Source organism: Chiloscyllium plagiosum, unplaced genomic scaffold (assembly GCF_037043375.1).
Source record: "Chiloscyllium plagiosum isolate Xiang-an unplaced genomic scaffold, Cpla_swu_hap1 HiC_scaffold_4, whole genome shotgun sequence".
Lineage (NCBI taxonomy): Eukaryota > Metazoa > Chordata > Chondrichthyes > Orectolobiformes > Hemiscylliidae > Chiloscyllium > Chiloscyllium plagiosum.
Genome location: NW_028270142.1, coordinates 61159564 through 61175310, shown reverse-complemented (window position 1 = coordinate 61175310; position 15747 = coordinate 61159564). Strand labels below are relative to the sequence as shown.

Below are 15747 nucleotides of genomic sequence, written 5' to 3'. Positions count from 1 at the left end.
GGCTCAAAGATTGGTGTGGGAGAAATGGGTTTGAATGCATGGAACATTGGCACCAGGACTGGGAGGAAGGGACCTGTTCTGATGGGATGGTCTTCATCTGAACCGTGCTGGGGCCAGAGTCCTAGTGAATCGCATAGCTAAGGCTGTAGACAGGGCTTTAACCTAAATAGTAGGGGGAGGATTCAGTTATAGGGGAAATTAGAAAACCCAAAATAAAGGATGAGATAGGACTGCAGAACTAAGGAGAGGTTATTAAAATCTCTAGCACAGACACAAATAGAACAGAGTGTATGGAAAATATTAATAATTAAACTTCAAGAACACTGGACAAATGAATGACAATGAGAAGATGGATAGTTAGTACAGGACTGAAGGTGTTATATCTGAATGCACGCAGTATAAGCAATAAGGTAAATAAGCTTGTGGCGCAGATTGAAATTGGCAGGTATGATATGGTGGGCATCACGGAGATGTGGCTGCAAAGGGATCAGGGTTGGAAGCTGAATATTCAAGGATATACATCCAATCGAAAAGATGGGCAGTGGGGGTGGGATTGCCTTATTAGTAAGAAATGAAATTAAATCAATAGTAAGAAATAAAGTAGGGTCAGGTGGTGTACAATCTGTATGGCTAGCATTGAGGAACCGCAAAGTTAAAATAAACCATAGTTGGAGTTACTTATGGGCCTCCAAACAGTAGTCAGGAGCTGGGGCACAAGATACACCAGGAGATAGAAAAGAGGTGTAGGAAATGCAAAATTACAGTGATCATGGGAGATTTCAATATGCAGGTGGACAGGGAAAGTCAGGTTGGTAGTGGATTGCAAGAAAAGGAAATTGTTAAATGTCTATGAGATTTTTTTTGGAACAGCTTGTGGTGGAGCCAACTAGGGAACAAGTAATACTGGATTTAGTGTTGTCAATACGGCAGACTTCATAAGGGAGCTCAAGATGAAGGAACCGTGAGGAGGTAGTAATCATAATAAGATTGAATTTACTCTGCAATTTGAGAGGGAGAAGATAGAAGCAGAATTAACAATATTACAGCTAAATAAAGGCAACTACAGCAGCATGAGGGAAGAGCTGGGTAGAATTGGCTGGAAGAGGAGCCTAGCAGGAAGGACAGTGGAACAGTAGTGGCAGGAGTTTCTGGCAGTAATTCAGGAGACACAGCAGAGATTCATCCTGAGGGAAAAGAAGCATGATACAGGGAGGATGAAGTGAGGACTGCAGATGCTGGAGATCAGAGCTGAAAATGTGTTGCTAGAAAAGCGCAGCAAGTCAGGCAGCATCCTAGGAGGAGGAGAATCGACGTTTCAGGCATGAGCCCTTCTTCCTGAAGAAGGGCTCATGCCCAAAACGTCAATTCTCCTGCTCCTTGGATGCTGCCTGACCTGCTGCACTTTTCCAGCAACACATTTTCAACAGGGAGGATGAGGCAACCACGGCTGACTAGGGAAGTCAGGGATAGCAAAAAAGCAAAAGAGAAAACATATAATGTGGTGAAGGGCAGTAGAAACCAGAGGATTGGGAAGCTTACAAAGACCAACAGAGGGCAACAAAAAAAAAATAAGGAGGGAGAAGATTAAATATGAGGGTAAGCTAGCCAGTAATATCAAGAAAGATTGGAAGTGTTTCTTTAGAAATATAAAGAGCAAAAGAGAGGCAAAAGTGGGCATTGGGCCACTGGAAAAGGATACTGGAGAAATAGTAGTAAGCAACAAGGAAATGGTTGAGGAACTGAATAATGACTTTGCGTCAGTTTTTATAATGGAAGAAATGAGTGATATCTCAAAAATGCAGGAGTGAGGGTTCTAAGGGAGATAGCTGACGCATTGTGTTGAGGCATTAGTGGTGATCTTTCAAGAATTTCTAGAATGCGGAATGAGTCCTGGAGGATTGGAAAATCACTAGTGTGATACCCCTGTGTAAAAAGGGAGTAAAGCAAAAGATGGAAAATTACAGAATGATTAGCATAACCTTGCTCATGGGTAAGATCGTGGAATCCAATGTGAAGGATGAGATTTCTGAATACATGGCAGTGTATGGTAAAATAAGGTAGTCAGTATAGTTTCATCAAGGGGAGGTCATGCTTGAAAAATTTTCTAGAACTCTTTGAAGAAGTGATGAGCAGGTTAGACCAAGGAGAGCCGATGGATGTTATCAATCTGGACTTCAAGAAGACCTGTGACAAGATGCTGCACAGGAGGCTACTGAGTAAGATAAGGGCCCATAGTGTTAGAGGCAAGGTACTAGCATGGCTAGAAGCTTGGCTATCTGGCAGAAAGCAGAGAGTGGGGTTAAAAGGGTCCTTCTCAAGATGGCAGCTGGTGACAAGTGGTGTTCCATGAGGCTCAGTGTTGGGACCACAACCTTTCACTTTATACATTAATGATCTAGATGAAGAAACTGAGGGATTCTGGCTAAGTTTGCAGATGATAAAAAGATAGGTAGAGGGGCAGGTAGTATAGAGGAGGTGGGGAGGCTGCAGAAGGTTATGGACAGGTTAGGAGAGTGGGCAAAGAAGTGGCAGAAGGAGTACAACAAGGGAAAGTGTGAAGTCATGCACTTTGGTAGGAAGAATAGAGGTACGGACTATTTTCAAAATTGGGTGAATATTCAGAAGTCAGAAGTGCAAAGAGACTGGGAGTTCTAGTCCAGAATTATCTCAAGATAAACTTGCAGGTTGAGTCAGTAGTTAGGAAGGCAAATGCAATGAAGGCATTTATTTTGAGAGGACTTGAATATAAAGCAGGGATTTATTTCTGAGGCTCTGTAAGGTTCTGGCCATGCCCCTTGGAGTATTGTGCACAGTTTTGGGCCCCTTATCTCAGGAAGGATATAGTGGCCCTGCAGCATGTTCAGAGGAGGTTCACGAGAACAGTCACAGGAATGAAAAGCTTAACATATGAGGAATGTTTGAGGATTCTGGGTTTATACTCGATGGAGTTAAGAAGAGTGAGGGAGAGGATTTAATTGAAACATACAGAATACTGAAAGGCCTGGAGAGAGTAGATATTGGGAAGTTATTTCCATTGGTAGGAGAGACCAGGACCCGAAAGTTAAGGGGATACCTTTTAGAACAGAGATAAAGAGAAACTTCTTCAGTCAGAGAGTGGTGAATCTATGGAATTCATTGCCACAGAAGGCTGTGGAGGCCAGGTCATTGAGTATATTTAAGACTGAGATAGATAGGTTCTTGAGTATCAAGGGGATTAAGGGTTACGAGGAGAAAGCCATGATTGAATGGCGAAGCAGACTCAATCAGCTGAATGACTTAATTTCTGCTCCTATTATTTATGGTTTTATGACTAACCAGCACCAGAATTGACAGTGCCCTCAGCTGGGTCCGACACATCTCCCGCACTTCAGTCATCTCTTCCCTCCTACAACAGCAGTAAGGTCCCCCTTATCCTCACCCACCATCCCACCAGCATCCACATCCAGAGGACCATTAGCCACCTCCAGTGGGATGCCACCACAAGACACTTAATTCCCCTCCCCTCCCTTGTCAGTCTTCCAGAGGACCATACCCTGGCCAATTCCTCCTTCACTCCCACCACCAACTCCACCTCAGAGTTCTATAGCACTTTCCTCTGCAACTGCAGAAGGTGAGGTGTAACACATGCCCATTTACTTCCTCTGTCCTCAGTATCCAAGGGCCCAAGTGATTTATCTGCACTTCATTCAATCTAGTCAACTGCATTCAGTGGTTACAACGTGGTCTGCTCTACCCTGGAAAAACAAAAGTAAACTGACTGACCATGTCACAGAACACCTACATTCTGTCTGTAAAAAAGACCCTGAGTTCCAGTTGCCTGACACTTCAACACACTATCTTGTTCCCTGGCCAATATCTCTGTCTCAAGCTTGCTGCAATGCTCCAGCGAAGCTCAGTGCAAGCTGGAAGAAACAGCACCTTATTTTTCACTACAGCCTTCTGGACGCAATATTGAGTTCAACAGTTTTAGAACTTCAAACAACTTCTCCCATATCCTTACCCCAACCCCTATACACCAATTAAAAATCACACTACACCAGGTTATAGTCCAACAGGTTTAATTGGAAGCACACTAGCTTTCAGAGCGTCACTCCTTCATCAGACGATAGTGGAGGGCTCAATCCTAACACAGAATTTATAGCAAAAATTTACAGTGTGATGTAACTGAAATTATATATTGAAAAATTGATTGTCTGTTAAATCTTTCATCTGTTTGGATACCATGATAGTTTCACTTTTTTCATGTGTAAATTACGAAACGTTTTTTAAAAAAGTTGCATTCTCAGGTTAGCTGTTAACAATGGTGATAGCTAGACAATATGTTGAAGGTGTTAGCCCCCTGTGTTCTCTGTCTATGCCATGGTGTTTAGATTGATTCTAATCTAAAAAGTGAGATAATGGAGTTTTACATGAATTCATGCAGTTTTTGAGCTCAGAGTTCTACATGAATGCATGCAGTTTTTGAGCAAAGTACAATGTAACCTTCCAAATCACCCTATACACCAGGCCTTGTTATCACATGGTCTGCTATAACACACAACCACTGTTAGCCACTAACAAGCCCCATTAGCAGCATTCATTCTCCTAGGCTGACCATTATCCACTCCTTTGTCTGCCCAACTGTTCTTCTCTCTCTTTGGGCTCTATCTCCACCTATTATTTACACCTTACCCTCACCCGTCCATCTTCTACATAAAAACAGCATTTTCCTAGCTACCATCAATTTTGAAAAAGGGTCACTTAACCTGAAACATTAACTCTGATTTCTGTCCACAGATGCTGTCAGACCTGCTGCAGTTTTCTAGCAATCACTGTTCTTGATTTCGTGTATAATAAGATCTCTGCACAGGCTGATTAGAAAAGTAAGCTAATAATAAAAAAAGGGTTGGATTCTGCCAGAAGTCATTGGAGAGGAAGCACACAGTGTCCACCAATGCTCTCCAGGCCTTTCGAGAGAAATGGGCACCAGGAGAGAGGATTCAATGCTTTATTTCTTTCTCCAACTCCATTTTGATTTAGTCCCTTCTCAGTCTCCCTACCTTCTGTTGATGGTTTGCATTGTTTATAATGAGCGTTGCATGTAAATATCTAATTGGCTACATGGGTGATTTACTGGTGGCGGTTGATACTTAAAGAAAGGAAAAATAAAGTCACGGTGATTTGCTGGTGGGAAAGCCATTCAGTTGTGTGTAAGAGCACTTCTGTTATAAGTAAAAATAAACTGTAATCTTCCCCTTCCAACTCTATTTTGATTTAGCTCCCTACCTCTTCCGACCTTTGGTGCTTCTAATTCTAATTCATAAAGGCTAATTCTAATTCTATATTGCCCTTAACGGGCTTTGCACATAAATTATTCAATTGGAAACACAGGTGATTTACTGGTGGTGGTTAATGGATGAAAGAAATACCAAAACCCACATCGAAGTCTTGCTCCAGAGATGTGTAATAATATCTCTGAACAGGTTGATTAGTAAATGTCCAATAGCTGGTTTCTTGGTTAATAGATGAAGAGATGCTGCGAATGATTTGGTGACAGAGGGGGTAAAAGTGCAAGAGCACGTCAAGTCAGATATTAAAAAATGAGCTGGGTTCTTACATTTCCCTTAATGGGCTTTGCACATTAATTAATTGGAAAACATGATGACTGAAAAAAACATCATGGGTGATTTGGTGACTGAAAAAACATTGAGTAAGATAATTTCTGGATAATAGAAAAAAACTGTTTTCTTAAAATAGGATCTTGTGATCTAATGGTAGTATCTCTACCCCTGAGCCAGGAACGCTGGGCTCAAATTCCACCTGCTTTAGAGGCATTAATTACATCTCTGAACAGGTTAGTTAGGAAAATATGTAAAAGCTGGGTCTTTGCATACTTTGATTAATTGGAAAACATGAATGATTTAATGGTGGTGGATAATAGGTGGAAGGTACAATGGGGGGTTTGATGGTGGGAAAAGCTATTTTGTTGTCTGTAAAAGCACTTTGGATATAAAGAAACTAGTTGGGTTCTTAACGCACATTTAGTACAGTGGTAGAGCCCCTACCTGTGTGCCAAAATGCCTAGGTTGAAGTCCCACTTGCTTCAGAAGTGTGTCATGACAACTCTGAACAGGTTAATGAAAAAATGAAGAGTTGGGTTCTTCCCCATAGGGAGTTGATTTCTAGACAGGGAAAGATGCAAGCTTGTTTTGTGCTAAATCTTCATTTTACAATCAGACCCTTGTAAAACAGGATACAGAACTGGCTCAAAGGTAGAAGATAGAGGCTCGTGGTGGAGGGTTGTTTTTCAGATTGGAGACCTGTGACCAGTAGAGTGCCACAAGGATCGGTGCTGGGTCCACTACTTTTCGTCATTTATATAAATGATTTGGATGTGAGCTTAAGAGGTATAGTTAGTAGGTTTGCAGATGACATCAAAATTGGAGATGTAGTGGACAGTGAAGAAGGTTACCTTGGATTCCAACAGGATCCTGAGCAGATGAGCTAATGGGCTGAGGAGTGGCAGATAGAGTTTAATTTACATAAATGTGAGGTGCTGCATTTTGGGAAATTTATGTGCAATTCTGGTTTCCTTCCTATCGGAAAGATGTTATGAAACTTGAAAGGGTTCAGAAAAGATTTACAAGAATGTTGCCAGGGTTGGAGAATTTGAGCTAAAGGGAGAGGTTGAATAGGCTACGGCTGTTTTCCCTAGAGCATCAGAGGCTGAGGGGTGACTTTATAGAGGTTTATAAAACCATGAGGGGCATAGATAGGATAGATAGACAAGGTTTTTTCCCTGGGGTTGGGGAGTCCAGAACTAGACGGCATAGGTTTAGAGTGAGAGGGGAAAGACATAGAAGAGACCTAGGGGGCAACGTTTTCATGCAGACGGTGGTGCGTGTGTGGAATGGGCTGTCAGAGGAAGTGGTAGAGGTTGGTACAATTGCAACATTTAAAAGGCATCTGGATGGTTATATGAATAGGAAGGATTTGGAGGGATATGGGCCGATGCTGGCAGGTGGAACTAGATTGGGTTGGGATATCTGGTCGGCATGGACGGGTTAGATCGAAGGGTCTGTATCCGTGCTGTACATCTCTATGAGTATATAACTCTAAAATCCCTGAAAATCTTCTGCTGCCTAACTTAACATATGGATATCAGGCTGTTAAACACACAGCAACAACGTAACTGGAGGATACACAGTGCAGTCTCTAACTGGAAAATGATAATCATGTTTCAACATACTTCTGGATCACTCCTTCTTCAACAACAATGATTTTAGGGAGGCAGGGGTGTAGTGAAGAGCATGTGTAACCCCTGGCAGGTGAGTAGCAGGTGCAGCTCTCAGCTATGGCCTCCTAGCTCCAGAAAGGGCCCCTCCAAAGGCAGCATGGAGGCTGGAGATAGCTGGGTAGCCAGGAGTGATGGCAGGGTGATCACTGAAGAACAGCAGTTATTAAAGAAGCCCATTCTGCAGACAGAGCCAAGAAGGGGAAGGTACCGTGGTCAGCCCCAGCCTCTCTAGCCCTCGCATCCTTGCACGAGGGGAGGCTACATGCATATGCAGGCATATCTTGGCATGGTGCCATTAGTGCACTTCTTATGGCCTTTGCAGTAGCTAACATCATGGACCATGTATTTGCATGTGTGGGGGCTGTTTTGTGTTGTGAATAATCACTTTGATTCATAAATAATAGACAAGCATTTTGATGGTCGTAATATCAACATACAGACTGAATCTACAGTGAGGATTGAAGATTTAGGGAGTGACATTCCCTTTCAGCTGCATGGGGCATAACTGTGGAATTGAGAATTGTTGTGCAGTACCTACCAGGCCACACATCAGCACTGGTCGCTTTAAGATGTGCCTTTACTTAGCTCATGGCAATCTTAAAGGGACTGTTCAGGAGCACAGATAAAAATTTGGGAAGGGTACCTGATTGTAGGGAGAGGTTATTTGTGTGAAATGAAACAGGCTAGCTTGAAAGGCAAGGACTAACCATTCCCAGCATAAAGCAGATATGGAAAAAGGCATTTATCTTTTCCATGCTGACTTTTGCGTGGAGTTTGCACATTCTCCCCATGTCTGCGTGGGTTTCCTCCCACAGTCCAAAGATGTGCAAGTTAGATGAATTGGATATGCTAAATTGTCCATAGTGTTCAAGAATGTGTAGATTAGGCGCATTAGTCAGGGGTAAATGTAGGGGAATCGATCTGGGTGGGTTCCTCTTTGGAGGGTCGGTGTGGACTCGTTGGGCTGAAGGGCCTGTTTCACACTGTCAGATTCTGTGTTCTATGTTCTTGTCTCCCTTGTAGTTGGGTAGCCAGCTAACATTAAAGAAGAAAGCAAAATAAAATCTGAAGCAAACAGTCTCATTAAAATATTTAAATAAGGAATAAATTGGTCAGACACAATCCCCCCCCTCAATTCAGTGAAGTTCAGAAGTGATTGGCTTGAACAGGGTTTGAGTCCACTTTTGGAAGTTTACAAATTTTAATATTTCATGCATCAAGAACCCTTCCCTTTTTGGGGTTACAATCATGCTGTCTATTATAATACTGTTGGTCCCCTTATCCTTCTATTTACAATTCTGGCATATTCTATACACCACCAAGGTATGATGATCATCAAAACAGCAAGAATTTCTTGGCTTGCCTGAGCTTGTCTCTTGAGTTTAAAAGGTTGAAAGATTTCCGCATAAAACAGTCGCTGATACTCTTTCAGGTCAAACCACAGGCTCACACTATTCCTCCATAACTGCAAGATAGGAAGGAATGTTAGTTAATATTCTACATGGCAATGACTTGTTTCTAGCAATTCTGAATGGCTATTTGATTCTGAAAGAAGAACACAACGTGGCAGGAGCATCATTAGCCAGAGGACACAGATATTGTCGGGAACAATCATGCAGTGTTAATATCACTGGACCCGCCCTCCACAGCCTCACACTAAGGTTCTGGATAAATGGGCTCAAATTCCACAATGGCAGATGATGAAATTTGAATTCAATAAAATCTGAAATTAAAAGCTAGTCTCTGTAATGGTAACCATGAAATTACTATCAATTGTCAATTAAAAAGTCTGGTTCACTGATATCTTTTAGGGAAAGAAATCTGTCATCCATACTTGACCTAGATGTAACTCCAGACCCACAGCAATGCACTTAACTATTTACTGCACTCTGTAAATGATCTAACAAGTCATTCAAAGGTAATTAAGCATGGACAACAAATACTCACCATTGCCAATGACACCCACATCCCAGGAAAAAAGAAGGAAAATATGTAGAAAATAGGAAAAGAAGATAGATAAAAAGAAGTGAGTGATTGCAATTTGGAATTCTCTGCTAAAAAGATGATGGAAGCAGATTCAAAAAGGAATTGGACAGATTCTAGAAGTGAAAATATATAGGATTGTGAGGAAAGTGCAAGGAGCAGCTCTTCCATAGAATTAGCATGGGCATGATGATCAAATGGACTTCATCTTTGCTGCATCAATCAATGATTCTAATCTGCCAATTTGAAAGTGGTGTTTACATTGATTTTCAATGAGTAATGAAAGTAAGATATTAGCTCTGTTCCCAGGATGAGTTAAAATCGAAGAATAAATTACCCAAGTGTCCAATAATCTGAGGTTTATCTCACTTACTGTATTCCCTGTTTTTTCACAAAAACGTGTGAAGTAGTGTCCAGTTCTGCTTTCATTGTGCAGGGCCTGCAGCAGGTCATCTAACTTAGTATCACATGGAACGTCATGGTATTTTTTGACCTGCGTCTAAAGAAACATACACCATCAAGATTCTATAATTTGGCATCTGTACGTATACATTCACTGTACACTGACACCCAGCTTTACCAAGTGCTGAAGCAGGAATTGTTTCCTTCAACATTACGTCAACAGGGCTGGAACTGTAATGGTTAACACCAATCTAAAATTCTATTCCTTACCATAGATCTCTGCATGCAGTGCCGTCTGTATCTCATGCAGTTCCCTTAGATTAAGACCAATCGAATCCTAAGCCAAATTTCAAATTTCATGCTCTTTTACTACCTCCATGACTGGACACATCATCACTCATCCTTGATTGTATATCACCTCTCCTGTGCTGCTGAAATGCACATCTATACCTTAGCTATCACAAACTTCACAACTCCATTCTCGCCTTGAATGCCTCCAGAATTCTGCCATTCATAAGCTTCAGTACATTCAAACTTGCATCACCTTAATCAACATAAGTCTTAATTCAGCCAACAGCCACTTATTCTTTAAATTAAATCCTTCCATTGCCTGTGCAGCTTCAGCTTTATTATTGTTGATGGAGCAGATTCCACAAGGGTGAGGAGCACGATTGGGTCTTACGTGCCACAGCATCCACTCAGATGACTTAAACTCCCTTGATTCCTTTGCCTTCCCTCAACAGCTGGCGAATGAGTGCAATCCAGTCAGATTTCAAGCCCAGAAAATTAATTTTTTTGTCAAGATTCACTAATATTTTGTATGAAGATCTATGGTATGTTAAATGCCACAAGGTGAGTGAATCAATTGAATGGTGAGTGAGAGTGTGGTTAGAAATAGTTGGGAGCATTTGCACTCCTCCAAGTCCACAATATTTAGATGTGGAGGTACCAGTGTTGGAGTGGGGTGGACAAAGTTAAAAATCACACAATGTCAGGTTATAGTCCAAAAGGTTTATTTGGAAATACTAGCATTCGGAGCACTGCTCCTTCATCAGGTAGCTGTGAGCAGGATCATAAGACAGAGAATTTATAGCAAAAGATCACAGTGTCATGATGCAACTGATACAATATATCGGACAAACCTAGATTGCTGTTAAATCTTTCATCTTTTAGAATCAATTGCAGATTTTGATTCATTACTATATAAATCCTAGGCGTTCTTTCAAGTCACATTCTCGAGATAACTTAAAGTTTTATTAAAAAAAAAGGTGGCATCTCAGCTCAGACAATGCATTAAACTTGTGAGGTTAGAGTCTGTCTATATCCCAATCTTGAATCAGACAGATTCTATTTTCAAAGTAGGACTTTATAAAATGTTACATGAATTGACTGCCTGCAGATTGTGTCTGTACATTGACATGAACCCAAGGTCCCAGTTGAGACCATCCTCATGGGTACCAAATTTAGCTATCAACCTCTGCTTGGCCACTCTGCATGGTTACGTATCCTGAAGTCTGTCTTGGAGGATGGTCACCCGAAGATCCGAGACCGAATGTCCCTGAGCGCTGAAGTGTTCTCTGACTGGATGGGAACATGTCTGCCTGGCGATTGTTGTGTGGTGTCGTAGCGTCTGCTTAGTCTCGACAATGTACCATGCCTTGGGGCATCCTTGCCTGTGAGGATCTAAAATTTGAATTTAGGCAACAAGTATATGTAGATTTTTATTTACCACAAAATGGTTTCTCAATTTAAAAGAATACTAATAAATGGCCTGTGAACCTGTACTGCTCATTTGCAGAATTAAGCTGAAATTCAAAGAGGACAATAGAGTTTTCATAAAATGAATACTGACACATTAATTGACCATTCGAACTAACCTTGAACTGATACATGGCATGACAATTTACGTAAATAAGATATCTTTTCCAAAGAATACCATTGGATTAGCCTGTCTTCAATCATATTACAGTTGATTGGACTTCTCTTGTAATTAAGAACCCTTTCTCAGGAAATACCGTTGGATTAACTTGCTGTAAATCATGTCACCTTATTATGTGTGATTGGTTTTTCTTGTAATTAAGGCTGTACTATTTCTTTAAAAACATGTAAATAATGTGTCATTTTCAAATGTAATTGCGCAACTTCACCACGGAACACAGAAGCCTTAACCTCTGTGTTGCTGGATAGAATTGCATTAAGGTACCTTAATTCAATAAACTAATGACCCTTGCTTTTTGAACAGACCATATTCGTTGATTCTTTTGACAGATCTCAAATCAAGAGGCCTCTCTTGAGGGGTCTTAAATCTTCACCTGCAGCGTATGAGATAGACAATGTTGGTCGAATCACGAGTACCTGCCGCATACATGGTGGTGGTGTCCCCAGAAGCGGAGAAACTATGCCATGTTCTTTGCAGCCTGCAACACATTATCGATGAGGATGAGCACCTCGCCAAGACCTTCCGTACACCTCCACTTCTCGCCTTTAAACAACCGCCAAACCTTAAACAGACCATTGTCTGCAGCAAACTGCCCAGCCTTCAGGACAACATCGACCACAATGTCGACTCTTCTGCTTCTCAGATGCTGCCTCACCAGTTGTGCTTTTCCAGCACCACACGTTTTGATTCTGACCACACAACCCTGCCAGGTCAACCACTGCAAGATGTGTCAGAGTGTCGACATGAATATGACCATTACACATGGGAACATGTACATGGTACACTGGTGGTCAGGGACATTCGGCCTTGGATCTTCAGGTGACCATCCTCCAAGGAAGACTTCGGGATACACAACAACACAGAGTGGCCGAGCAGAGGCTGAAATCCAAGTTTGGTACCCATGAGGATGGCCTCAACCAGGACCTGGGGTTCATGTCAAACTACAGTTGACCCCCTATACTATACAATCTAAGACACACTCACACACATACACATACATGCACACACGCTCACACACTCATGCAGACCCTTTCTCATATGCTCCTTCTCTCTCAGACACACATACATCCCCTGAGAGGTGCACATATACAAACAAATGGACTCACACTCACTTTCTCTCTCACTTTCTCTCTCTCTCTCCCTCCCTCACATGCATGCACGCACACACAAATATAAGTCTATGAGGTGAATTTGCATATGCATAATTGTAATTGCAGATATATTCTATTATGTCCAAAAAGGACATAATCTGCAGGCAGTCGTTTTAGGCAGTCATAGAACATAGAACATAGAAGAATACAGCGCAGTACAGGCCCTTTGGCCCTCGATGTTGCGCCGATCCAAGCCCACCTAACCTATACTAACCCACTATCCTCCATATACCTATCCAATGCCCGCTTAAATGCCCATAAAGAGGGAGAGTCCACCACTGCTGCTGGCAGGGCATTCCATGAACTTACGACTCGCTGAGTGAAGAACCTACCCCTAACTTCAGTCCTATATCTACCCCCCCCTTAATTTAAAGCTATGCCCCCTTGTAATACCCGACTCCATACGCGGGAAAAGGTTCACACTGTCAACCCTATCTAACCCCCTAATCATCTTGTACACCTCAATCAAGTCACCCCTAAACCTTCTTTTCTCTAATGAAAACAGTCCCAAGTGTCTCAGTCTATCCTCATACGATCTTCCTTCCATACCAGGCAACATCCTGGTAAACCTCCTCTGCACCCGTTCCAGTGCCTCCACATCCTTCCTATAGTATGGCGACCAAAACTGCACACAATATTCCAGATGCGGCCGCACCAGAGTTTTATACAACTGCATCATGACCTCAGGACTCCGGAACTCAATTCCTCTACCAATAAAAGCCAGTACGCCATATGCCTTCCTCACCGCACTATTTACCTGGGTGGCAACTTTCAGAGATCTGTGTACATGGACACCAAGATCCCTCTGCTCATCCACACTACCAAGTATCCGACCATTAGCCCAGTACCCCATCTTTTTGTTATTCTTCCCAAAGTGAATCACCTCACATTTAGCTACATTGAATTCCATTTGCCACCTTTCTGCCCAGCTCTGCAGCTTCTCTATATCCTGCTGTAACCTGCCACATCCTTCCTCACTGTCAACAACTCCTCCGACTTTCGTATCATCCGCAAACTTGCTCACCCAACCTTCTAACCCCTCTTCCAGGTCATTTATAAAAATGACAAACAGCAATGGTCCCAAAACAGATCCTTGCGGAACACCACTAGTGACGGCACTCCATGAAGAAACTTTGCCATCAACTACTACCCTCTGTCTTCTTCCATCCAGCCAATTCCTAATCCAAACCTCCAACTCACCCTCAATGCCATATCTCCGTATTTTCTGCAGTAGCCTACCATGGGGAACCTTATCAAATGCCTTACTAAAATCCATATATACCACATCTACCGCTTTCCCCTCATCAACCTCCTTCGTCACCTTTTCAAAGAATTCAATAAGGTTTGTGAGGCACGACCTGCCCTTCACAAAACCATGCTGACTATCCTTGATCACATTATTCCTATCCAGATGTGCATAAATCCTATCCCTTACAATTCTCTCTAAGACTTTGCCCACAACAGAAGTGAGACTCACCGGCCTATAGTTACTAGGGTTATCCCTACTCCCCTTTTTGAACAAGGGAACCACATTTGCTATCCTCCAGTCTTCTGGCACTACTCCTGTAGACAAAGAGGACATAAAAATCAAGGCCAATGGCTCTGCAATCTCCTCCCTTGCTTCCCAGAGAATCCTAGGATAAATGCCATCAGGCCCAGGGGACTTATCTATTTTCACCTTTTCCAGGATTTCCAACACCTCTTCTCTACATACCTCAAAGCCATCCATTCTACTTATTTGTGACTCAGTATTCACATCGACGACAATGCCCTGTTCCTGAGTAAATACTGAAGAAAAGTATTCATTCAGTCAATCCATGTAACATTTTATAAATTCCTACTTTGGAAATAGAACCAGTCTGACTCAAGATTGGGATACAGATGGACTCTAACCTCAATGTTTGAGTTGAGATGTCACCTTTTTTAACAAAACCTTAAGTTACCTCGAGAATGTGACTTGAAAGTAGTTCTAGGATTTACATATTAATGAACCAAAACCTACAACGCATTCTAAAAGATGAAAGACTTAACAGCAATCTAGGTTTGTTTAATTTATTGTATCAGTTGCATGACACCTTTTGCTATAAATTGTGTCTCATGATCCTGCTCCACAGCTACCTAATGAAGGAGCAGTGCTCCAAAACAAACCTGTTGGACTATAACCTGGTGTTGTGTAATTTTTGACAATGTTTAGAGGCATTGTGTTTTCTATTCTGTTGTCTGAGCAGTCTGCTGGAACCCCTTTAAAGACTGCTGTTTAGGCCTCTCGAGATTCAGTAAATCCAGGTGCTTTATGAATAAACAGATGTATGTGCCACTCATTTGCACCTGAAGGCTTCACGACAGTCTTAAAACTGGCATGTGCCCCAATTTAATGTGTATTTAAGTCTTCGTGGGGTAGAGCACTGGCCACACATTGAAAGGACAGCTCACCAATCAAGTCGGGTTGACCTTAAACATGATTTAAGTAAAAAGAAAACAGTTAATCCCTAAAGACAATAATAAGATAAAAATCAGCCACAGGTTTAGTATTATCATTGGCATTCAAATTGCTAGTGCAACAAACTTTTGTCCTAGTCACAAATTTTTCATCACAATCAATGGTTTGACATGACAACTACTATTTGCAAAAGAGCAACACCAAATCACTAGCTGTCAGCTGCAATCTGAGAATAAGACATCTTCACTGTTATTTGCTGAATATAGGTTTTATTTTCCCTCTGGAGAAGTGAGTAGTTGAATGTAAAATAGCTCTTACCTTGTAAGGATTTCCCAATTATTTCCTGTTGGTTTTAAGGTTTTAGCTGAATACTTACTAATGTCTCTAAATTGCGGAGGTCCTTCGTTTTACGTAACTCTAGGTTTTCCAAATTTTCCATAAATTTTTCATCAAATTTTTCTTTTGAGACTTGTGATTGAATTGTGTCGCTTGGAGGTGGAAGTTCTCTGTGGGAAGGGAATTAATGACAACTTAATAGAAAGACAGAAAATAAGTT

General features: G+C 41.7%; 1 protein-coding gene across 1 annotated transcript in view; it reads right to left on the bottom strand.

Annotated features, from left to right (window-relative positions):
- LOC122549486 (regulator of G protein signaling 22-like) overlaps window positions 1-15747 on the bottom strand; it is a 100591-nt gene that overhangs the window by 47894 nt on the left and 36950 nt on the right. Inside the window, exons 6-8 of the mRNA XM_087985870.1 lie at window positions 15568-15697; window positions 9633-9758; window positions 8640-8741 (exon numbers count right to left, since the gene is read on the bottom strand). Coding sequence (XP_087841996.1) covers window positions 8640-8741; window positions 9633-9758; window positions 15568-15697 — 358 coding nt within the window. The remainder of the gene's footprint in view (window positions 1-8639; window positions 8742-9632; window positions 9759-15567; window positions 15698-15747) is intronic.